The following is a 25,007-nucleotide window of genomic DNA, read 5'->3' on the forward strand; positions in this document are numbered from 1 at the left end:
ATAATTTAATTCTGTAATGTTACTCAAGGTAGTAAAATGTTCCTTTTAGCTCTAATGTTCTATTTAAAGATATATTAATTGAGTAGTGGACAGAGCTCTGTCTGTGAGCTCTGTAGGTTTCATTTTTGTCCTTCTGCGAGCAGAGAATAACTCAGTACCCTGCACACAGTAAGTTCTTAACACATTTTTGTTGAACTGAACTGAAATCAAGTTCTGACTCTAATATTTCACAGCTCAGTGACTATAGATATATAATTTAACTCAGTTTCCTAATCTGTAAAACCAACATATTAATATCAGTACTATATCAGTGGGGGTTTTGAAGAAAGCTCTAAAGGTGATGAATTTGAAATGCCTACAGGACATAGAGATGATTAACAGGTAGTTTAGAAGAAAGACAATGGCTAGAATTATAGATTTCAGAATGATCTGTAGATTGTGTTCATTGGAGCTAATGAGCTCTACAAGGGAGAGCATATGTATATATAGAGAGAAGAGATGAGTGTTCAGGACAGAACCTGGGGACTTAGAGACTGAAGATGGTCTAGCAACAGAGACAGAGTAGTAATGATCAGATAAGTAGGAACAGAACTAGAATCACCCATGACTCTTAAATATGTTTTCCCTGGTTGCGTCTGTACACTTCAAGCAATGCCTATAAGAAGCTGTCTCATTAAGAAAGAATACAATGAGAAAGCCCTCAAGTCTATTCATAGAAAAATCCCTTCATTTTTATGGGCTGCTACCTACAGAAAAATGCATAATTTAACTCCTAATTTCTTCTAAATATCCCTGTGTAAAAGAAATAATAGCACGCAATCCCCTTATAGTAGAGTTCATATTTTGTGTTGTGAATTGGGCAAGCAAAGTTTTTACATGAAGAAAAACTGAACACAGAATGTTAGAGAGGGACAGAAACTTAGGGAACATTTAATCCATCTTTAGCGATGAGCAAACTGAAATCTAGAGTGACTTGATCAAGATTACACAGCTAATTATGACTGTCAAGATTAGAGTTGAGGTCTCTCAAATCCCCATTGCTTTCTTCTCCTACTATATCATACTTGAAATATCCGTTAATAAAAGAAAATTCAGAATCACCCCCAATATAAAGTCTAACACATTTCAGTGTGTAGACTTGAGCAGACAAATTTTTTTTCACCAAATCTTCTTGGAGGCCAGCCAGAGGTCCAAGCAAAAGGACAGGGCACCTTGAGTTTATGTTTGCTTTAGAGGGCATGGAATGTTTACCCAGAATATGTGCCAGATGCTGTCACCCAACCATCTGCCCTGAGTATGCAGGGGAGAATGTGAAATCCTATGTGACTGTGTCCTATAAAGTGTTGAAGTCATTCTCACTAGAGGAGAATTAAATATAATATAATTCAAACCAAAAAATAAAAACACATATACACATACATACAGATGCACACACATTCACATTGTCAACATCCAAAAGTTTAATAAACCTACAAGATCAAACCTCCCAGAAGTATAAGATGAATAGAACGTTCATAAAGCATGATACATGGAATCCAGGAACTTATTATAACATTCTTTTATAATACCCAGAATCTCCCACCTCCAGAGAAACTATACCAGATCTTAGTGATTTTGTTCATCAGGATCCATTCCAAACCACAAACCACAGCTCATGAGCCCCCACCGCTGTGTTTACTTATACTAGTCAACCAGAGGACACAGTTCAAAGAAAAGGTATTTGATTAAATAGTTTAGTAATAAAAGTAACAACAGAACCTCCTTCAAACATATACATACCCCTTAACAGGAATAGTAGACTTGTATTGGTATCACACACAAAACACACACATGTCAACTCTCTTTATCTCAAACTCTATACGTTAAGAGATCTCTGTTACTTTCTCTCTATGTCTCTTTCTTTCTCTGTCACTGTCTCCGTCTGTCTGTTTCTCTCTCTCTCTTACAAACACACATACACACACACATACATACACACACACACACACACACACACACACACACACACACACACGCCAGGTCTTTTCAACTTTGTAATTATAGTCAGTCTACAGCTGAGGGGTTGTCCTAAGAACTACCTGCTATTGTTTCATGCACTGTTGGGTGATGTCCCTAGTCTCTTTCTATCATGGGAAACCATTTCATCTAGTAGCTATGAATGTCTTCCCTTTGGCCAGAAAGCAGCAGATGACCAAGCATTCTGAATTCTTCTCTCCCCTACTATTTCATTTTATTTCCTCAGTTCAATTTTCATCCAACTAATGGGCAGAAAACCTATTAGTTTTTCATTATTGTCTTATTCTTTGATGAGGAAAATATTCTTCAGATTCTACTTCTTCAAACAGAAAAGTCAGTGGGTGAAATATCAGTGAGGAAACTACTATTAACCATCTTTCATAATTCTTCACTGTGCTATACAAATCAAAAGGACTGGGTAATCTGGATAATATCTTAAGTGCTGGTGACAGTTGTCCCACTTTTCTTAGCAACACATCATAACTTGGCCTCTATATACTTTAAACAATTATAAATGGATGTTTTAAACAAAGAAGGTAACTTTCTTATGTAAGTTTAAATATAAAGATTTTCCTATGCTTTTGAAGCATTGGGGCTAGTTCGAGTTAGTTTAATTTGAAGGTTATGCAAAAACCCATGCCCTCAAAACAACTTTGTGAACCCATTAGACAAGAGTTCATTTAGTTTGAATAGCAATACCACAAGGAGGATTATTCCATTAAGCTAAGCTATTACATTATAAGTCATTCACCCCTTTAGTATGAATTCATTTAATCAGATACTTCCTTCTCTACACAAACTAGTCAAGAACATCTGCCCTGAGGGAATAGACCTTTTGTTGCTGTAGAACAAAGAAGAAGTGGAAGGCTTGATGCTAAATATTGGATGATAAACTGCTGTCTGAAAAAAGGTGATAGTAAATGCTGCATGAATGAATGAATGAAACGTTGAACACCATATTTAGTGTTGGAGATACAAATGGAAAGGTAAATTAGTCTTTACTTTCATGGAGTTCATCTGCCAATGGGGAAATACTATGTATGAAAAGTTTCAGCTAGGGGTCAGACGGAAAGGCCCCACAGTTTTTAAAGTGCAACAGCAGGGCAGATGATAATGCCTTTTCTTTAATGTTATTTCCACTGATAAAAACACATCAACTTCTGTTATTAAACCATTTGACTGAGCCAAGGACAGGGCGACAAGAACTTTCTTTTCTAGACTCTCAATAGATATGACTGCAATACCTATAGGAACAGTTGCCAGGTTACATCTGCACAGGGATTGCTTCCCAGGATGATGAGTGCAATAGGTGACTGGAAGCTTTGTTTGTCCAAAGGCTCTTGGATTCAGAGTCTTGTACTGTCCATAAGGGTCTCAAGGGAGACAGTGGACCAGGTGGTGGTGGTGATGACTATATTGGCAGCTTGAGGACAAGGAGTCCTAGAGTAAAGAGGAGGAATAGCCACAAGAAGATGAAAAGGGTACAATATGGGTTGTACAGACACAGTTCACTTTGGCAATTACTATTTTTTGCAACATACTAAAAAATCTTATTGATATATTCTAAGACCTGGTCTCCTTTGAAAAGAAGGTGATATCAAAGGCTATGTGCTCAGGCAAAAGAAGGTTTCTTACCTACTTTTATTTCCTTCATAGTCTATATAGAATCACAGTGGGTATTTATTGTTTCTTTATTTCTTTCATATCCTAGGGCAGAGGAATTAAAATCTGTGTGTGTGTGAGTGTAAAACCAAAATGGCAAAAATAAGATTTCATTATCACATTTGTTTCTATTTCTTTAGTACCTATCATAGCCTTCCAATATTATTTAAACTGTTGCTCTGATTTTTAAGTACTGGCTCGTTTTCATTCTCTATGTCTTTATGGTGTCAGGGTTAGTTTTATGTTGGACTCACTGGCCCCTAGAGACCCTTCTGACTCTTAAATTTTATGATTCTGTGATTCTTAAGGGTTTCAGTAAGTTTCAGAAAGTAGAGATAATAATGTCTTACCTTCCTGAAAGACTGAGGGTCTACATGGTCCTTTAAGGTACTGTTTTCTAAGAGTTATTATTTTAAAAAACAAAGTAATACATTTTGACTCCTCATGACTTTAATATGACTTTTAGTGACATAATATACTGTTATGGTAGCATCAATATAAATATGGTAAAAAGCCTGTTGAACAACAGAAAATCAATTGTGGATTCATAGCAATTTACACCAATGATAACCTCTGCTTCTGAAAGTTTGCCTCTTTTAGAGTCCAATACATTATTTAAATTTTTTATTTAAATTCATTTATACCTTTTTCATCTCTTTTGGTCCCAATTTGTGATTTCATTGACATGTGGGACTCTGAATGAGCACTTCTACTTAAAGAAAAATGGCAGCTGCTCTACAGCTTAGAATCCTGAAGTGCTTGGGAACACTGAGGACTTAACAACTTTTCAGTCATGCAACCAGGACATGTTGGGGGAGGACATGAACATTTGTCCACTTGACTCTAAATCTAGCTCTCTACCTATTAGACCATGCTGTCTCTTAAAATACTATTTTACTTGAGGATAATAAGTGTGAAATATCAAGAATATACTTATTAACAGCATAATGTGCATATGCCCTAAGTTCATATGAGTGATCTCATTAGTCCTCTACTCCCTAACATGTAAAAAGGAAGAAATAGACTATATCAGCTACATAGTCACCTCTTTCTTTTTAATTTTTTAGAAATAATGCATAATTTATTTACATACTTAAAAAAGGCTGTAGAAAATGGACATTCAGTTCCGTATTTAAAATACCCCTTTTTGTGTTCTGTTGTTCAGAGTTCAAATTCTAAATTAGACCATTCCTCTCCCAATACTTTGGATCTTAGCTTCAACAAGCCTCAAGGTAACATCGGAGTTATTGATTTGTTTCCTGAGTCAGGGAAATTTGTACTTTCTATGGAAAAGGATCATGTGCATCACATCTAGAACTTCAGGATATTCAGGATATGGCATTTTCTTTTTCCCTTAATAAAGGGCCTGGATCCCTATTATATCATCATCACTGAGTCTGAAGAGTTTTGGGTACATGATGGAGTCTGAATCCTGAAAGTGTCATAGACCCAGGGCATGGCCTATTTCATGAACAGCCACCAGGAAGAGGTTGATTCCCTCTTCAGAATTTGACGAATCTTCATCACTGTCAAAGTGGACAGTTCCTTGGTAGACAGGATGTGGGGCAAAAGCATGAGCTAGGATTTCTCCTTTTGCATCAAAGGGGTAGCCATCTCCATGATCTCCATCCAGGAAAGCAAACTCAATGTCAGAATCTTTTTCATACACTCCTAGGAACTTCAAGGGCATCACACTGCTCCAGACTTCTGCTGCCTTCCGCAAGATCCTTTCAACTGTCCTACTATCCATGCCCCTTGGATAGTTGATGACGCTGTAGGTTATGGGGTTATTTTTAATTTGGGGCTTCCCAGGAAAAAATGAGTAGTCACCAATATCTCGGACTCCACATTGAGGCTGCCTTATGATGGCCTTTGTGGGCTCATCCAACCAGCCAGTTTCTTCCAGCCTGAGGAAATACAGCAAGAATTGTAATTGAACCTCCAGAGTAGAGTGCAGGGATTCTTCTTTGGTGAAGAAGAATCTATGGAAGTAATCCTTAAAGAAGTCCATTCATCATAATGGGTTGTCTTAAGAAACCCCACCCTTTGTGACACCTGTTTTCACAAGCAGGCCAGATTCAATCTACTGAGCTAGATTCAATCTGAGCCTACATAGTCACTTCAAGTCAAAAATTCCTTGATTCTAAATACTACTATAACCTATTAATTGACCTAATCATTAGGTTAAAAATCTCTTCTAAAAGCTGGCCCTTATATTTATATTTCTTCCTAATTTCTTCATTGTCATAAAATATCTCCATTATTAAGACTTGTTTGTATCGCCATAGTTTTAACAGTAGGTTTTTTTTTTTCTGTCTGTTCAATTAAGTTAAGTTAGGTTCACATTCAGATTCATGCTGGCAATAAGGCACACTCCCAACAGAACAAGGTTTTTTATTGAAAGACAGGGGAAATACTTTAACAAACACAATTAACACAACAAAGACAAAGACAGATGACATAGCTTCATCACCCCTCTGAGGAACTCCAGTACTTGATCCTCTCAAAGCTGAGGAGATCCCAGTTTACACAGCTTGATTAAGGCCCAAGAAGGAAAATGGTCCCAGGCAAAGCATCCGGCCCATGGGTGAGATCCCAATGAGCCTGTCCCACGTGGTGACTTTTATAAGGTGCTGAACAAAGAAAGTTTTTCCCGCCAGAGAGGGGAGACTCACTGCTAACTGTCCCAGATGTTCACCACCAGAGAGGGTAGCCACTCATCTTGAGAGGGGATGATCCTGTCAGTCATTTTGCTTTTTGAGAACTGGCTAGGTCCTCAAAAAGCAGCTTCAGAAATATTTCCTGTTCTTTGTTCAGGAGTGTATTCAATCTTTTGCTTGGGCCTATCAGTCAGAGAGGAATGTCTGAGAGGTACATTCTCAGAGAGGGGCTTCTCAGTCTCCTACCCGGAAAGGAATGTGTGATTCTTTATTCTAGGCAAAGAGTTTAAAGATCTTACAAGAGCTAGGGGATGGGGCGGGGGGAGGAAGAGCTGGGCTTACACCATAACATGGAGGATCTTCTATAATGATTTATCATTCACTGTCTTGAAATGGAAACACGATTTTTAAATCATTTTCTATTGGAATTTCCATAAAAACTACTGGCTGAAACAATTATGAGACATATTGAGACTGGAAATACTATAAATCAAACGAATGAAATAAAATACTTGGATGGGGGAGGAAAAGGAAAGGAGATAGGTACTTATTGTGACTTTAGCAAGAAATTAGTACTAAAAATTTAGGATTTTTTTTTATTTAATAATAGTAAAAGGGACTTCTGGGAGTCAAGATGGTGAAGTAAGCAGTAAATCATGATAACTCTCCCATATTCACCTCCAAACAACGATAAAATAGCACAAGCAAACAAATTTTGAAATCACAGAACTAGCAAAAAGATGGAATGAAACCATCTTTTAGGCCAAGAAACTTGGAAGATCAACAAGAAAAGTCTGTCTCACTTGGGTAAAAGGGGAGCATAGTCAAGAAGAGGAAGCATTCCAGAAAGCCAGGAGCAAGTCCCACCTCAGCAAAACCCCAGTGTGATGGAGTGGGTAAATGCTAACACTAGCACCCTTCCATGTCCCACAGCATAGCCAGAAGAATGGGAAGACTCTAGCTCTGAAAACTGCCAAGTGCTTCAGCATAGCCCTGGACAGACAGGCAGCCACCAGTGTCCAGACCTCCATATGCTTCAGTATAGCCCTGGGGAAATGAAAAAAAAAAAACATCCCACTGGCCTCAGCGCATGACAGACAACAGCACTAGGACCTCAGCTGAGCACCAAATGAGCTGGCTGACCCCTGTGGCCAGACCTCCAGTAGCACCAGCTACCCCCCACCACATTCCCTCAACACAGCACCAGACACGCAGGTCCCCCATGGGCCTCAGGGAAACATCAGTGCCGCACCAGGTAAACAGCCAGGCTTGCAGCCCCTGGCCCAAGAAGGCTAAGACAGTCCCTCTTCCAACCCAGGAGCAGAGCTCAAATGTAAAAGAAAAGAAAAAGGCCAAAAAAAGGTGAGCAAAAAACAACAAAAAACAAAAACATAATCTGATCATAAAAATGTATTATGGTGACAGGGAAGATCAGAAGAGGGGAAGAATGGTAAAACACCTACAGGAAAAACCACAAAGAAAAACAGGAAGTGGTCTCAAGCCCAGAAAGAATTCATGGAAAGGGGCAGAGCCAAGATGGTGGCTGGAAAGCAGGGACTTGCCTAGGGCTCTCCCCCAGGACCCTCCAAACACTGATAAAAAATGGCTCTGAACAAATTCTAGGACTGCAGAACCCATGAAATAGCAGGGGGAAGCAGGGCTCTAGCCCAGGACAGACTGGATGGTTGCTGCATAAGGGCTATTGGATGAAGCTGGGAGCAGAGGAGAACAGAGCCCAGCATGGGCAGTGGCAGGACCAACCAGACCATGAGACAGGTGGAACAGGTCCTACCGCCCTGAATCAGTGAGCTGTGGCAGTTACCAGACTTCTCAACCCACAAACACCAAAGACAACAGAGAAGTTTAGTGGGAAAAGCTTCAGGGACAGGGTGAAAAGAGTCTGTAGTTCAGCCACCACCCCAGGAGCAGCAGGGGTGGTGCAGCTACAGAACTACAGCTGCAGTTGCTTCTGGCTCCAGGCCCACCTGGTGGGAGGAATTAAGTGGCAGATCAGAGGAGGAGTGCAGAGCCTGCTTAAGATCTGACTCTGGTCCGGGTTGGCGGTTCTTGGGGATGGAGGAGCACTGGCGTGGCACAGCTTGCTGTATACAAATAGCTCTGAAAACAACAATGTATCCCCTCAAGCTTGGAACAATATACTCTCTACTGTACAAGCAGTCATACCCCAATGAAAAAATCAAAGGGTCAAGTAAGTTGGCTGGGAACATGGCCAGGCAGTAAAAATGGACTCAGATTCAGACTCAGACTTTGGAATCTTTCTTTGGTGACAAAGAAGACCAAAACATACAGCCTAAAGAAGTCAACCAAGTCAAAGAGCCTACATTAAAAGCCTCCAAGAAAAACATAAACTGGTCTCAGACCATGAAAGAGCTCAAAAAGGATTTGGAAAAGCAAATTAGAGAAGTAGATGAAAAATTGGGAAGAGAAATAAGAATGATGTAAGAAAACCTTGAAAAACAAGGCAATGACTTGCTAAAGGAGACCCAAAAAATACTGAAGAAAACACCATAAAAATAGACTAACTCAAATGGAAAAAGAGCTCCCAAAAGCCAATGAGGTAAAGCATGCATTGCAAAGCAGAATTAGCCAAATGGAAATGGAGGTCCAAAAGACCACTGAAGAAAATACTACCTTAAAAATTAGATTGGAGCAAGTGGAAGCTAGTGACTTTGTAAGAAATCAAGATATTATAAAACAGAACCAAAGGAATGAAAAAGTGGAAAACAAAGTGAAATATCTCATTGGAAAAACCACTGACCTAGAGACCAGATCCAGGAGAGATAATTTAAAAATTATTGGATTACCTGAAATCCATGATCAAAAAAAGAGCCTAGGCATCATCTTTCAAGAAACTATTAAGTAGAACTTCCCTGACATTCTAGAGCCAGAGGGTAAAACAGAAATTGAAAGAATCCACTGATCACCTCCTTAAAAAGATCCCAAAAAGGAAACTCCTAGGAATGTGGTCACCAAATTCCAGAGCTCCCAGATCAAGGAAAAAATACAGCAAGCAGCCAGAAAGAAATGATTTGAGTATTGTGGAAACACAATCAGAATAACACAAAATCTAGCAGCTTCTACATTAAGGAATCGAAGGGCTTGGAATATCATATTCTAGAGGTCAATGGAGCTAGGATTAAAACCAAGAATCACCTACCCAGCAAAACTGAGTATCATGCTCCAAGGTGAAATACAGAATTTCCATAAAATAGAGAATTTTCAAGCTTTCTCAGTGAAAAGACCAGAGTTGAATAGAAAATTTGACTTTCAAACACAAGAATCAACAGAAGCATGAAAAGGTAAACAAGAAAGAGAAATCATAAGGGACTTACTAAAGTTGAACTGTTTTGTTTACATTCCTACATGGAAAGATGATGTATGTAATTCGTAAGACCTTTCTCAGTATTGATATCTAAGAAAACAAAATCAAATTAAGGGATGAGAGAGGAATATATTGAGAGAGGGAGAAAGGGAGAGATAGAATGGGGTAAATTATCTCACATAAAAGTGGTAAGAAAAATCACTGTTGGGAGGGAAGAGGGCGCAGGTGAGGGGGAATGAGTGAATCTTGCTCTCATCAGATTTGACCTGAGGAGGGAATACCATACACACTCAATTGGGTATCTTACCCCACAGGAAAGAAGGAGGAAGGAGATAACAAGGGATGATGATAGAAGGGAGGGCAAATAGGGGGAGGAGGTAATCAAAAGCAGACACTCAAGGGAGAAAATTGAATAAAGGGGGATAGGATAGGAAGAAGCAAAATATAGTTAGTCTTTCACAACACGAGTATTGTGGAAGGGTTTTGCATAATGATACACATGTGGCCTATGTTGAATTGCTTGCCTTCTTAGTGAGGGTAGGAGGGGAGGGAAGAGGGGAAAAAATTTGGAACTCCGAGTTTTAAAAGCAGATGTTCCAAAAAAGGTTTTGCAAGCAACTAGGAAATAAGGTATACAGGCAATGGGCATAAAAATCTATCTTGCCCAACAAGAATGTAAGGGAAAAGGCAATGGGGGGAGTGGGGTGACAGAAGGGAGGGCTGACTTGGCAATGGGGCAATCAGAATATATGTCATCTTAGAGCGGGGGAGGGGAGAAATGGGGAGAAAATTTGTAATTCAAACTCTTGTGAAAATTAATGCTGAAAACTAAAAATATTAAATAAATCAATAATGATTTAAAAAAAAGAATTCATGGAAAACAGCTGCTTAAAATGTAGAATTGGCCAAATGGAAAGGGAGACACAAAAATCCACTGAAGAAAACAACTCATTAAAAAGTATAATTAGCCAAATGGAAAAGGAAGTGCAAAAGTTAACTGAGGATAACAGCTTCAAAAAGTTAGAATTGGGCAAGTGGAAGCTAATGACTATGAGACATCAAGAATCAGCAAAACAAATTCAAAAGAATGAAAGAATAGAAGAAATATAAAATACCGTATGGGAAAGAAAACAACTGACCTAAAAAATAGATGTAGGAGACAATGCCAGAATCATTGGACTACCTGAAATCCATAATCAAAAGGAGAAGCTGGACAACATCTTTCAAGAAATTATCAAGGAAAACTCCCCAGATATCCTGAAACCAGAGGGTAAAATGGGCATTGAAAGAATCCACCAATCACCTCAGGAAAGAGATACCAAAATAAAAGCTCCAAAGACCATGATAGTCAAATTTCAGAACTGTCAGGTCAAGGAAAAAATACTACAAGCAGCCAGAAAGAAAAAAAAAATTCAAATATCAGGGGCCCACAATCAGGATTACATACAGTTTAGCAGCTACTATATTAAAGGATCAGATGTCATGGAACATGATATTCTAGAAGGCAAAGAGCTAGGGCTACCACGAGAATCTTGTATCCAGCAAAATTAAGCATTTACTTAAAGCAGAAAATGGTCATTCAATGAAATAAAAAGATTTTAAGCTTTCATAAGGAGTAGACCAGAACTGAGCAAAACAATTTGATCTCTGATATCAAGACCCAAGAGAAACCTAAAAAGCTAAAAAGGGAAAAGGAAACATAAGGGATTCAATAGAGCTGAACTGCTTCCATCTCTATATGGGAAGATGATACTCACAATTCTTAAAAATTGTACCACTAATAGTATAGCTAGAAGGAATACACATAGACAGAGGGTACAGGTATAAGGTGATCTTGAGGAAATGAGACAAAAAATAATTAAGGGATGAGAAAGAAATACACTATATGCAGAAAGAAGGGAGAGGTGGGATGGGGTAAATTATTTAACATGAAGAGACAGGAGAAACCTATTACAGTGGAGGGGAAATGGGAGGATGGGTGATGGGCATCACTTGAACCTTACTCTCATCAATATTGGCTCAGAGGGAATAATACACAAAATCACTGGAATTTAAGAACCTATCTTACCAAACAGGAAAGTAGGAAGGAAGGAGATTAAGTAAATAATGAGAGGGAACTGATAGAAGAGAGGAAAGATTGGGTGGGGGAGGCAGTAGACAGAAGCAAAACAATGTCATTGAGGGAAAGGTTGAAAGGACAGAGAGAGAGGACAGGTATGAGGGAAAATAGGATGGAAGGAAATACACAGATAGTAATCCTAACTGTGAATGTGACTGGCATAATCTCTACCATAAAACAGAAGTGGATAGCAGAGTGGATCAAAAACCAGAATCCTACAATATGTTGTTTACAAAAAACACATTTGAAGCAGAAAGACACACAAAGAGTAAAGGTAAGAGGCTGGAGCATATTCTATTGTATAGAGAACAGAATCAAATTTATTAGAATACAAGCCATTCCCCAATTGGTAAATTGTCGAAGGATATGAAGAAGCAGTTTTCAGATGAAGAAATCAAAACTATTTATAGGCATATGAGAAAGTATTCTAAATCACTTTTTATTAGATAGATGCAATTAAAACAATGCTGAGGTACCACCTCATATCTATCTGATTAACTAATATGACAAGAAAGAAAAGAATAAATATTGGAAAGGATGTGGAAAAATTGGACACTAATGCATTGTTGTTGGAGTTCTGAACTGATCCAACTATTCTTGAGAGCAATTTGAAACTATGCCCAAAAGGCAACCAAAATGTGCATACCCTTTGATCCAGCAATACTACTAGATCTTTATCCTAAAGAGATCATACAAAAGGGAAAAGAACCTACAAGTCCAAAAGTATTTATAGCAACCCTTTTCACGCTGGCAAAATATTGGAAATTGAGAAGATGCCCATCAGTTGGGGAATGGCTAAACAAGCTGTGGTATATGAATATAATAGAGTACTATTGTGCAATAAGAAATGACGAACAGGCAACTTTTGGACAAAGTAAACAGAAAGATAGATCAACTTTTGGGAAATAAAAATAAGGTGGGAAACAGGTACTCACTTTTTCTGTAGAAAAGAGGAAAAGAAGATGAAAAATGGGGAAATGACCATTAGGGAGATGGAGTGGCATGAAATCTAAGGGTAATTACATTTCAAGGGCATAGTATCAATTCCAATATCCCTTTTCCATGATATAAATATACACAACTTGGGTTTGGAGGCCGGCACCGAGGAAATCATTGCTGATGGTGCTCCTTTCAACCAATCTATCAAAGACATCTATTAAGTGTTTACTATATGCTAGGCACTGTGTTAAGTGCCAGGGATACAAAAAAAGGTTAAAAACATAGCTCCTACCCTCAAGGAACATACTTCCTAATGAAAAAGACAACATGTAAATAACTAGGCACTAAACACTTTGTTGTTGTTATTTGTTCAGTCATATCAGTCATGTCCAACTCTTTGTGACCCCATCTGGGGTTTTCTTAACAAAGATACTGGAGGGCTTTGCCATTTCCTTCTCCAGCTCATTTTACAGATGTGGAAACTGAAGCACACAGGTTTAAGTGACTTGCCCAAGGTCACAAAGCTAGTAAGTGTCTGAGACCATACTTGAACTAAGGTCTTCCTGTCCCCAGGCCCCATGCTCTATCTACTGTGCCACCTACCTTCCCTTTCATAAATACTGCATTGCTGTAAATAACCAGTTATGATAAACATAATTAGCCATTGCATTACTGATCTATCTGTGTCATTACCAAAAATGCAGCAGAGAGAAGAAGAAATAAGCTCCCAGGAGAAGAGAGGGAGACAGATTAATAACTATAGTATTTCACAAAAGCAGTTTTCCAGTTGGAGTCTAAGAGCTATGAAAGAGAATTATTGATTCAATTTTTATAATTTCCCAAGTCAGAGGCAACACTTATTCTAAGACTTCTCTCTAAGCAATGAACAAGTAAGCAGTTTGACTGAGGGAATAGGAGGCGCTTGCTACTGATTGGGCTGATGTTATGGGTGGGGTCTTGATCACTTTCTTTCCATTTTCCAGTTTACCAGTTTGGAAGAAAAACCATTTCTCCACATTGGAGAGGTCTCGGAGAGAAAGTCAGACCCAAGGGGAAGGAACCAAGGTAAAGCTTAGAAAGTTACCTTAACCTACAGAAGGGTCCAGGAGAGGGTGAGCAAGTGACAAGCTCTATTTACCTGCATAACATAGCACTACTATCAAATGGGGTGTGCATTTAGCACACTGCATGGTATATGACAGACACTATATAAATGTTGATTCCCTCCTTCCCTGCTATACCATGTCATCTCTACTAGATATGAAAGCACGGGGATGTGACCTCTTCTGAAGTTTCACTAAAATCATCTTCTGAACTCTTTCAGTAGCAAACAGAGTAAGAGGAATGTTATGTGTCTCATCTGGTTTCCACATGGCTTTGATTTCTTCTGCTATATTTCTTTATATTTTTAATTAAATTTAAGTTTTTCAACTAACTAAAATATGTTTTCTCTCTTATGCCTTCCCTTTTTCATTGAAAAAAGTTTAAATCTTGCAAAAAAATTCATAATCAAGAGGGCAGAACAAGGCAGTAACTTGCTTAAGATCTCCCAAATTCCCTTCCAAATAACTTTAAAATGATGTCTCAAAATGAATTCTGGAGCAGCAGAACAAACAAAAGGATGAGGTAAAACAATTTGCCAGCCCAACACAACTTAGAAGGTTAATGGGAAAGGTCTGTCACGCTGAGATGAGAATGGAGCAAAGTCCATAAGAGAATGGAGCAGCCCAGGCAGGCAGCAAGGTATCTGTGAAACCTTGGAGGCAACTGAAAAAGCAGCAGTAACTTCTGGAGCTCTCAGCCCATGGACAGGAAGAGTCAGAAAACTGTCAAAAAGAGATTATAGGGGAAACTTTGCTGGCATTGGATGCAGAACTCCACTGCAAACAAGGATATGTCACAGACCTGGGTCAAATTTCCAGAGTGGCTCCTTTCCGCCATCTTGCAGCACTGCCACCATGGTGTGCATGAATGTCCTGGCAGATGCTCTCAAAAGCATCAACAATGCAGAAAAGCGAGGAAAACGCCAGGTTCTCATCAGGCCGTGCTCCAAAGTAATCGTCCGGTTCTTAACTGTGATGATGAAGCATGGTTATATTGGCGAATTTGAGATCATTGATGATCACAGAGCAGAGAAAATTGTTGTGAACCTCATGGGCAGATTAAACAAGTGTGGTGTAATCAGCCCCAGATTTGATGTTCAACTGGAAGATCTGGAAAAGTGGCAGAATAATCTCCTACCATCCCGTCAGTTTGGGTTTATTGTGCTTACAATCTCAGCTGGCATCATGGACCATGAGGAAGCAAGACAAAAACACACAGGAGGAAAAATCCTGGGATTCTTTTTCTAAGGGTGTAAAACAAACATACCAATAAAATGCTCCAATGGAAAAAAAAAATTTCCAGAGTGAGGAAGAGTACTAGAACATGTCAGCATTCAGCTGCAGGGAAGCAGGGTTCCTGATAGCAGGTCCAGGTCAGAAAAGTGTGCTTGTGGTCACTCACAGATAAGAGTACAGGCCAGAAGAGCAGTGACCACACTTCTCCTTAGATTATACCACTTTGTAAGTAGTAAAAACTTTTAAGTCCTCAGAATTAGCTCTGAAAATAGCAGTACAAAAAACCTGAAGGTTAGGACAGTGACCCCTTCATCCCAGAAGCAGAGTCCAACTTTAACACATAGTTAAAAGTCTAGAAATGGGCTGGAAAAATGACTGAAAAAAAACAAACAAAAAACCTGACCAGAGAAAGCTACTACAGGGAAAGGGAATATCAAAACAAAACTCAGCAGAGCAATGTCAAAACAGCTACATGTAAAACCTCAAGGAAAAATGTGAATTGGTTTTAGGGGGAAGGAAAGAACTTCTGGAAGGTCTCAAAAAGGATTTTAAAAATCAAATAACAGAGACAGAAGAAAAATTGGGAAAGGGGAGTGATCTAAGAGGATCATGAAAAAAGAGTTAACAGCTTGATAAAGGAAGCAAAAAAATGGAAAAAGATATGCAAAAATTCACTGAAGAAAATAATTCCTTAATAAATAGAATTGGCCAAATGATAAAGGAGGTACAAAAATCCACTGAAGGAAAAAAAAAACTCCTTGAAAAGTAGAATTGACCAAATAGAAAAGGAGGTAGAAAAGCTTACTGGAGAAAATAATCCCTTAAAAATTAAAATTGGGAAAGTAGAAGTTACTGACTTCATGATACATTAAGAATAGAATCAATCAAAACAACAAAAAATGAAAAAAATACAAGAAAATCTGAAATAACTCATTGGAAAAAATAACTGACATGGAAAACAGATATAGGAGAGAATTTAAGAATTATTGGACCGCCTAAAAGTTACTATTTTTAAGAAAGAGTCTAGACATCATACTCTGAGAAATTATCAATGAAAATTGCTCTGATATCTTTAAAAAGAGGGTAAAATAGAAAGGAAAGAATCAACCAATCACCTCCTGAAAGAGGTACTAAAATGAAAACTCCTAGGAATATTATAGACAAATTTCAGAGCTCCCAGACTAAATAGAAAATGCTGCAAATAGCTAGAAAGAAACAATTCAAATATTGTCAGCTGTAGTCAGGATTACACAGGATTTAGTACCTTCTATATTAAAGGAGCAGAGGAGTTGGTTGGAATATGATATTCTGGAAAGCAAAGAAGCTAAGATTACAACCAATAATTACCTACCCTGTGAAACTAAGAATAATCTTTCAAGGGCAAAAAATAGATATTTAGTGAAATAGAGGATTTTCAACCATTCCTGATGAAAAGACTAGAGCTGAACAGAAAATTTGTTTTTCAAATGAAAGACTAAAGAGAAGCAACAAAGGCAAACAGGAAGGAGAAAACATAAAGGATTCAATAAGTTTAAACTGTTTACATTCCTACATGGGAAAGTGATATTTGTAACTCTTAAGAACTTTATTATTAGGACAGTTAGGTGTACACATAGACAAGGGGCACAGGTTTGAATTGACTATGATGGGATGATATCCAAAAAAAAATTAAGGGGTAAGAAAGAGGGATGCACTGAAAGAAAGGAGAAGGGAAAGGTAGAAAGAGGTAATCTCATGTAAAAGAAGTACAAAAGAGCTATTACTCTAGAGGGGGAAATAGGTGGGTAGTAAGCTTGAAATTTACTCTCATTGGAATTGGCTGAAAGAGGAAATGACACACTGTCAGTTGGCTAAAATAAATCCATATTACCCTGTAGGGATGTAGGAGGGGAGAGGGATTAAAAAGGTGGGGGAGGGCTGATAGAAGGGAGAGTGGATTGGGGGAAGCAGGGATCAGAAGTAAAATACTTGTGAAGAGGAACAGGGTGAAGGACAGAGAAAGCAAGAAGAATAAATGGGGGCAGGTGGAATAAGATGGAGGCAAATGCACAATTAGTAATCATCACTATGAATGTGAACAGAATGAAATCACCCATAAAATGGAAGCGAGTAGTAGAGTGGATCCTACAATATGTTGCTTACAAGAAACACATTTGAAGCAGAGAGACACAAACAGAATAAGGGTAAGGGGCTAGAGCAAAATCTGTTATGCTTGAGCTGAAGTAAAAAAAAAAAAAGCAGGAGTAACAAGCATGATCTTAGACAAAACAAAAGCAAAAAATAGATCTAATTAAAGAAGGAAACTGCATCTTGCTAAGGTATCATAGACAATGAAGTAATATATAAATACTAAACATACTTACATGCACCAAATGGTTGAGCATCCAAATTTTAAAAGAGAAGATAAATGAGTTACCTGAGGAAATAGTCAATGAAACTATAATAGCCGGGTACTTTAACTAGCCCCTCAGTGAATTAGATGAATCTAAATAAAAAAAAAACAAGAAAGAAGTTAAGGAGATGATCTGGATTTCAGAAAAGTTAGAAATGATAGCCCTTTGGAGAAAATTGAATGGAAATAGAAAGGAATGTACTTTTTTCTCCATAGTATATGACACCTCCATAAAAGTGACCATGGGTTAGGGCATAACAACCTTACATTAAAATGCAGAAAACCAAACATATTAGATGCATCATTTTCATAACATAATGCAATAAAATTATATTCAATAAAAGGTTGTCGAAATACAGATTAAAATTAATTGGAAACTAGATAATTAGAAAAGTCACTGGTTGAAACTTACTAGAAAGGTGATCACGTTTATTTTTAACCACTTGAATTGAAAAAACACATAAGTGATATTGAATATTCTGATTTCCATTATTTTTTCAAATTAATTTCTTTAATTACATGAATTCTAATTGCAAACTGCTCACTGCTATTCAGAGAAGCAGGAGTTCTGTTAGATAATGACCAATAGCTTGACTTTATGATTACTGAGTACTAGGCAGCTGGGTGATACAGTAGATAGAGGGGTGTGGAGTAAGGAAGCCTCATCTTCCTGAGTTCAAATATGGCTCAGGCACTTACTAGCTATGTGACCCTGGGCAGGTCACTTAACCTGATTTGACCTCAATTTCCTCATCTGTGAAATGAGTGGGAAAAGAAAATAGAAAACTACTCCAATATCTTTGCCAAGAAATCCCTGAAATGGGGCCACAGAGAGTTGAACATGACCAAAAAGACTGAACAACAAAATAATCTAATCTAAAAAATGAGTGAGTCAAAGACTAAATCATAGAAACAATCAATAATTTCATTAAAGAGAATGTCAACAATGAGAGAACATAGCACAATTTATGGGATGCAGTCAAAGTATTATTTAGGGAAAAAAAGTTGTGTCTCTAAATGCTTGTATCAGTAAAACAGAGAAAGAGATCAATGAATTGGGTGTGCAACTAAAAAAAACTAGAAAAATAACAAAGGAAAAATCCCTAATTAAACATTATGTCAAAAATCCTGCAAATCAAAGAAGAGCTTAATAGAATTGAAGGAAAACTATTGAACTAATAAATAAAACAAGGATCTGGTTTTATGTGAAAACCAATAAAATAGATAAACCATTGGTTGATTTGACTTTTTTTTTAAAGAAAGAGAACCAAATTATCAGTATTAAAAATGAAAAGGGTGAATTTGCCATGAATGGAAAGGGAATTAAAACAATTATTAGAAGCAGTTTTGCCTAATCATATGCCAATAAATTTGACAATCTAAACAAAATGGATGAATAATTGAAAAAATATAAATTACCCAGATTGACAGATGATGTACTTAAATTACCCATCTAAGAAAAAGAAACTGAACAAACCATCAGTCAACTCTGTAAGAAAAAATCCTTAGAGTCAAATGTATTCACAAGTGAACCTTGCACTGATGAGAGAAGCCAAGCCTATCAAAGTTACTCCTTACAGATATGGTGTGTCTGTAATCATGTATAATCTCCTGGTTCTACTCCCCTCACTCACCATCAGTTCATGTAAGTCTTTCTAGGTAATAATGAAGTCTGTCTTCTCTTCATTTCTTATAGCACAGTAATATTCCATTACATTCATATGCCACAATTTGTTTAGCCATTCTCCAATTGATGGGCATCTCCCTTGATTTCCAATTCTTTGCCACCACAAAAAGAGCTGCTATAAATATTTTTGTACATACTGGTCCATTTCCCACTTGTGTGATTTCTTTGGGATACAGTCCTACAGGTGTTATTGCTGGGTTAAAGGATATGCACCTTTTTGTAGCCCTTTGACCATAGTCCCAAATTGCTATCCAGAATGGCTGGATCTGTTCACAACTCCAGCAACAGTGTAACAATGTTCCAATTTTCCCACATCTTCTCTAGCATTTATCGTTTTCCTGTTTTGTCATGTTATCCAATCTGATAGGAAAGACGTGGTACCTAAGAGTTGTTTTGACTTGCATTTCTCTAATCAGTAGTGATTTACAGCATTTTTTTCATATGCCTATAGATATCTTTAATTTCTATCTCTGAAAACTGTCTGTTCATATCCTTTGACCATTTCTCAATTGGGGAATGACTTGTGTTCCTATAAATTTGACTCAGTTCCTTGTATATTTTAGATATGAGGGCTTTGTCAGAGACACTGGTTATAAAGATTTTTTTCCCAATTTTCTGCTTCCCTCTTAATCTTTGTTGCATTGGCTTTGTTTGTACAAAAACTTAGCAGTTGAACATAATCAAAATTATCCATTTTGCATTTTGTAATGCTCTCTATCTCTCGTTTAGTCATAAATTCTTCCCTTTCCCATAAATCTGACAGGTAAAGCAAGGTATTCCTTGCTCTCCCAAATCGCTTGTGGTATCAGCCTTTATTCTTAAATCATGAACCTATTTTGACCTTATCTTGGTATATGGTGTAAGATATTGGTCTATGCCTAGTTTCTGCCATACTGTTTTCCAATTTTCCCAACAGTTTTTGTGAAATAGTGAATTTTTAACCCAGAAGCTGGATTCTTTGGGTTTATCAAAGAGTAGATTGCTATAGTTGTTGACTACTGTGTCTTGTATACCTAACCTATTCCACTGATCCACCACTCTGTTTCTTAGCCAATACCAAGTAGTTTTGATGACTGCTGCTTTATAACACAGTTTAATATCTGGTATGGCTAGGCCTCCTTCCCTAGCATTTCTTGTCATTAATTCCTTTGATATTCTGGATCTTTTGTTCTCCCAGATGAATTTTGTTATTATTTTATCCAGCTTTGTAAAATAATTTTTGGCAGCTTGATTGGTGTCGCACTGAATAAGTAAATTAATTTAGGTAAAATTGTCATTTTTATTATATTGACTCAGCCTAACCATGAGCAACTGATGTTTTTCCGTCTATTTAGATCTGAATTTATTTGTGTGAGAAGTGATTTGTAATTGTGTTCATACAGGTCCTGTGTTTGTCTTGGCAGCTAGACTCCCAAGTATTTGATAGTGTCTATAGTAATTTTATATGGAATTTCTCTTTCTATCTCTCGTTGTTGGGCTTTGTTAGTAATATATAGGAATGCCGAGGATTTATGTGGGTTTATTTTACATCCTGCAACTTTGCAAAAGTTATTTATTATTTCAAGTAGTTTTTTTTTATTTGATTCTTTAGGATTATCTAAGCAAATCATCATATCATCTATAAAGAATGATATCTTAGTTTCTTCTTTGCTTATTCTAATTCCTTCAATTTTAAAGTAAGATTTTTGACCTCTTTAAAGCTGCTTTCCTTTAAAAGCAGATCAAAGAACCTGTGCTAGCAGGGTATGCTAGGTGCTTGCTGTTACATATGGCATAATCTGTAGGTTCTGCAAAGTACAAAGAAAGTATAGGGATTGGGATAATTGTCCATTGTTTCTCAGTAGTGGTGGCTATGGTTCTGTGGAGCCCCAGGAGTAGCAGCAGCCTGAGGGGAAACAGGTGAGTAGCAAGAGTGACAGGAGTTGTTCCCTGGGTGCACAGAGCAGGCCCCTGGAATATAACCCTTCCTTCCCCATCCCTGTCCCACTAGCACTACTGAGGAGAGAGACAGAGCAGCAGCTGTGACAGTAAAATGAGCCTGTGGGAGGTGGGAAAGGCCAGAGCCAGGATGGAGTAGCCCAACCCCAGACCATAAAGTGTATTATATTCAGAGCCCAGGAAGGAGTAGAGAGAGCCTGGAATGGAGCCCTGGAGCAGGAGAGAGCTGCCTGCCTGCAGACCACTGCTCACAATATTGTCTCCTTGACCTGGGAACTCTGGAATTTGGCTATAATATTCTCAGGAATTTTCATTTTTGAATGTCTTTTCAGAAGTGACTGACGGATTTTTTCAGTTTCTTTTTTACCCTCTGGTTCTAGAATATCAGGGCAGTTTTCTTTGATAATTTCTTGAAAGATGATGTCTAGGCTCTTTTTTTGTACATGGCTTTGTGTAGTCCAATAATTTTTAAATTATCTCTCCTGGATCTATTTTCCAGGTCAGTGGTTTTTCCAATGAGATATTTCTCATTGTCTTCTACTTTTTTTCATTCTTTTGGTTTATTTTATAATTTCTTGATTTCTCACATAGTCATTAGCTTATATTTGCTCTGTTCTAATTTTTAAGGAATCATTTTCTTCAGTGAGCTTTTGTACCTCCTTTTCCATTTGGCCAATTTTGCTTTTTAAAGCATTCTTCTCCTCATTGGTTTTATGGACCTCTTTTGCCATTTGATCTAGTTTATTTTTTAAGGTATCATTTTCTTCAATATTTTTGCAGTCTCCTTTAGCAAGCTGTTGACTCATTTTTTGTGATTTTCTTGCATCACTCTCATTTCTCTTCCCAATTTTTCCTCTACTTCTCTGACTTGATTTTCAAAATCTTTTTTGAGCTTTCCCATGGCCTAACACCAATTCATATTTTTCTTAGAGTCTTTGGATATATGAGCTTTGATTTTGTTGCCTTCTTCTGAGTATATATTTTGATCTTCCTTGTCACCAAAGTAAATTTCTACAGTCTTCCACTGCTCCTGCTGCCACTGCCCTGGGCTTTCCTGGGTCCAAGGCTAAACTGTACTCCTCTCTCACCCAGGTCTAACAGACCTTTTCTACTGACCTTCTAAGTTGGACTTCATTCTTCTCTCAGCCTTGTACAACAGACCTTTCTTGTTGACCTTCCAGGTTGTCTTGGGATGAAATTTTGTTTCATTCTTTCTTTTTGTGGGTTCTGCTACTCTAGAATTTCTTTAGTCATTTTTTATGGGTATTTGGAGGAGTTTGGGGGAGAGTTCAAGTGAGTCCCTGCTTTTACTCTGCTATCTTGGCTCCACCCCACTGCAGGCTTTTCTATCCTTCACTAAATCTTGAAGTCTGTCCAAGTTCATTCATTGTTTCCATGACACTGTCTATCCAACTCATGCACTGCCATCCCCTTTTCTCTTTGCCTTTAGTCTTTCCCAAAATCAGGGTCTTTTCCAATGAATTCCATCTTTAGGTCACACCTATAAAGTCTGATGGCTTTCCCTATTTTCTTCAATTTAAGTCTTAAATTTTGCAATAAGAAGTTCATTATCTGAGCCACAGTCAGCTCCAGGTCTTGTTTTGACTGACTGTATTGCATTTTCCACCTCTGGCTGCAAAGTATATAATCCATCTGATTTCTGTATTGAACATCTGGTGACATCTATGTGTAGAGTAGCCTTTTGTTTTATTGAAAAAGAGTGTTTGCTATAACCATCAAATTAAATTGACAAAACTCTATTAGCCTCTGCTCTGCTTCATTATGTACTCCAAGGCTAAACTTGTCTATTATTTCAAATACCTTTTGCTTTCCTACTTAACATTCCAATCCCCTACAATGAATGTGAAACCCTTTTTTGGTGTTATTTCTAGATGTTTTAGGTCTTCACCGAAATGATCAACTTTGGTCTCTTTGGCATCAGTAGTTAGAGCACAGATTTCTACTACAGTGATTGTGAAAGCTTTGTCTTGGATTGGAACATATATCATTCTGTCATGTTTGAGATTATGTCCAAGCTCTGGTTTTCTTACCCTTTTATTGACCATGATGACTACTCCATTTCTTCTAAGATGTTCTTGCCAACAGTAGTATGTGTAACAATCACCCGAACTAAATTCATCCATTCCCATCCATTTAAGTTTACTGACACCCAAGGTGTCAACATTTAATCTTTCCATCTCATGTCTGACTACATTCAGCTTACTTTGGTTCTTAAATCTTACATTCTAGGTTCTTGTGCAGTATTTATCTTTATAGCATCAGACTTTCCTTTCATCACCAGACACATCCTCAACTGAACTTTCTTTGAGTTTTGGCCCAGCCACTTCATTTGTACTGGAGCTACTTTTAGTTGTCCTGTGCTCTTTCTCAATGGTGTGTTGGGCATCTTCAAATCAAAGAGATTCATCTTCCAGTGTTACATGTTTTATAATCTTTATGCTGTCCATTGAGTTCTCTTGGCAAAGATACTGGAGTGGTTTGCCATTTTCTTCTCCAATGGATCACCTTTTACCATCTTGAATCACCACTCTGACTTGTCCATCTTGGATAACTTTGCATGGCATGGCTATTTAGTTATTCCTTTTTTCTTTATTTTTCAACCATGTTGGGAACAAGGGGGAGATAATTAAGGGAAGTCTTTATAGCATTTTGTGTAGACTTCTGAATTCAACTGAAAGATTAACACAATCCAATAATATGTTGACTAATGTCACTTTTAAGTGTAAGGCCTATAATAGAATAGAAAATTTTTAGAGTTGTAAGAGATTGAATGGTATCTCCTCTAGTATAATTTCCTCATTTTACAGATGAGAAAACTGAGAGACAAAATGTTTAAGTGATTTATTCACAGTCACTTAGTAACAGAAACTAGGCTACTCTGCAACCCACATCTTCTGATTACCCAGACTATAATTCTTCCCCTACAAATTGTTGGCAGCAGAGAAAAGAGACTTAGAGGGGAGTAGGGAGCCAAACTCTAAGAAAGTTCCAAAACTCTTGGTAGCATAAAACAAGATATAAATACTTAATAAGTATACTCTAACCAAAGTCTGAAAGTAAGGCCAGGGTTATGTTATGATTAACAACAGTTTAATATTAGTGGAAAACATATGAAATTTTACCAGCACTTTATTTATGTAGTTTTCCCTGTAAAAATAACTTCTCACTACTACTATTCAATGATTATTTAACTCTTGTAGCTACTAGTAATACCATGACCATTCTCATCATTGTCCAGTAGGAACCATGCATTCTGGGAAGCAGCATTCGATGGTGGAGAATATCATGTGACCCACTTGTGGAAACTAGTTCAAAGAACTCAAGAAGGTAGGCTACCGGGAAGCCTGGTAGCTGACCTGACTCTCTAGGGAAGTCAGGCCACCCAATGCTTAGATGCAGAACCAAGTGAAGTTGGCCATCACTGTGTGACCCTTAATTAGTCACTTAACTTCTCACCTCATTAAGCCATTTTCTCAGAAGACACAGCATTTGTAGAGAATTTCCTCACCCAGGTAATTCTTTATCCCAATGAAGCTGCAGATCCAGCCTACATCCTGTTTCCCACACTTCTTGTTCACTATGTCAAGTGGTTGTTCAGTCATTTATCAAAAGAAATATTCATGATGAATATGCAATAGGCTTTGTTTGTGTACTCTACAAGCCTTTGGTTTCTTGCATTTCATAACTAGACCAAGCTTTCTTTATGAAAATGTCCCTATTTTTAAAAAAGGAATGTCTAACATTAATGTCTGTACTACCCCCATTCTTTACAAATTTATATCAAGATATAAGACATGTTAATTAAAACAAAATCTAATTTTAAAATGCTAAGTGCTTAAGTGCTAAAATATTTAAGTATTTTTTTTATTTCTTTGCATGTTCTTCTGTCTT

At 37.6% G+C, this 25,007-nt stretch overlaps 1 protein-coding gene and 1 pseudogene across 1 annotated transcript; one reads left to right on the top strand and one right to left on the bottom strand.

The window, feature by feature from the left end:
* Positions 1–5,032: 5,032 nt before the first annotated feature.
* On the bottom strand, positions 5,033–24,718 carry LOC118835524 (annotated as a pseudogene).
* Positions 14,698–15,138, top strand: LOC118833503 (40S ribosomal protein S15a-like). Its single transcript, XM_036740862.1, has one exon. It carries the CDS (start codon positions 14,698–14,700, stop codon positions 15,088–15,090), a length of 393 nt encoding a protein of 130 aa, XP_036596757.1. The 3' UTR covers positions 15,091–15,138.
* Positions 24,719–25,007: the final 289 nt, after the last annotated feature.

This window comes from Trichosurus vulpecula, chromosome 1 (genome assembly GCF_011100635.1).
Source record: "Trichosurus vulpecula isolate mTriVul1 chromosome 1, mTriVul1.pri, whole genome shotgun sequence".
NCBI lineage: Eukaryota > Metazoa > Chordata > Mammalia > Diprotodontia > Phalangeridae > Trichosurus > Trichosurus vulpecula.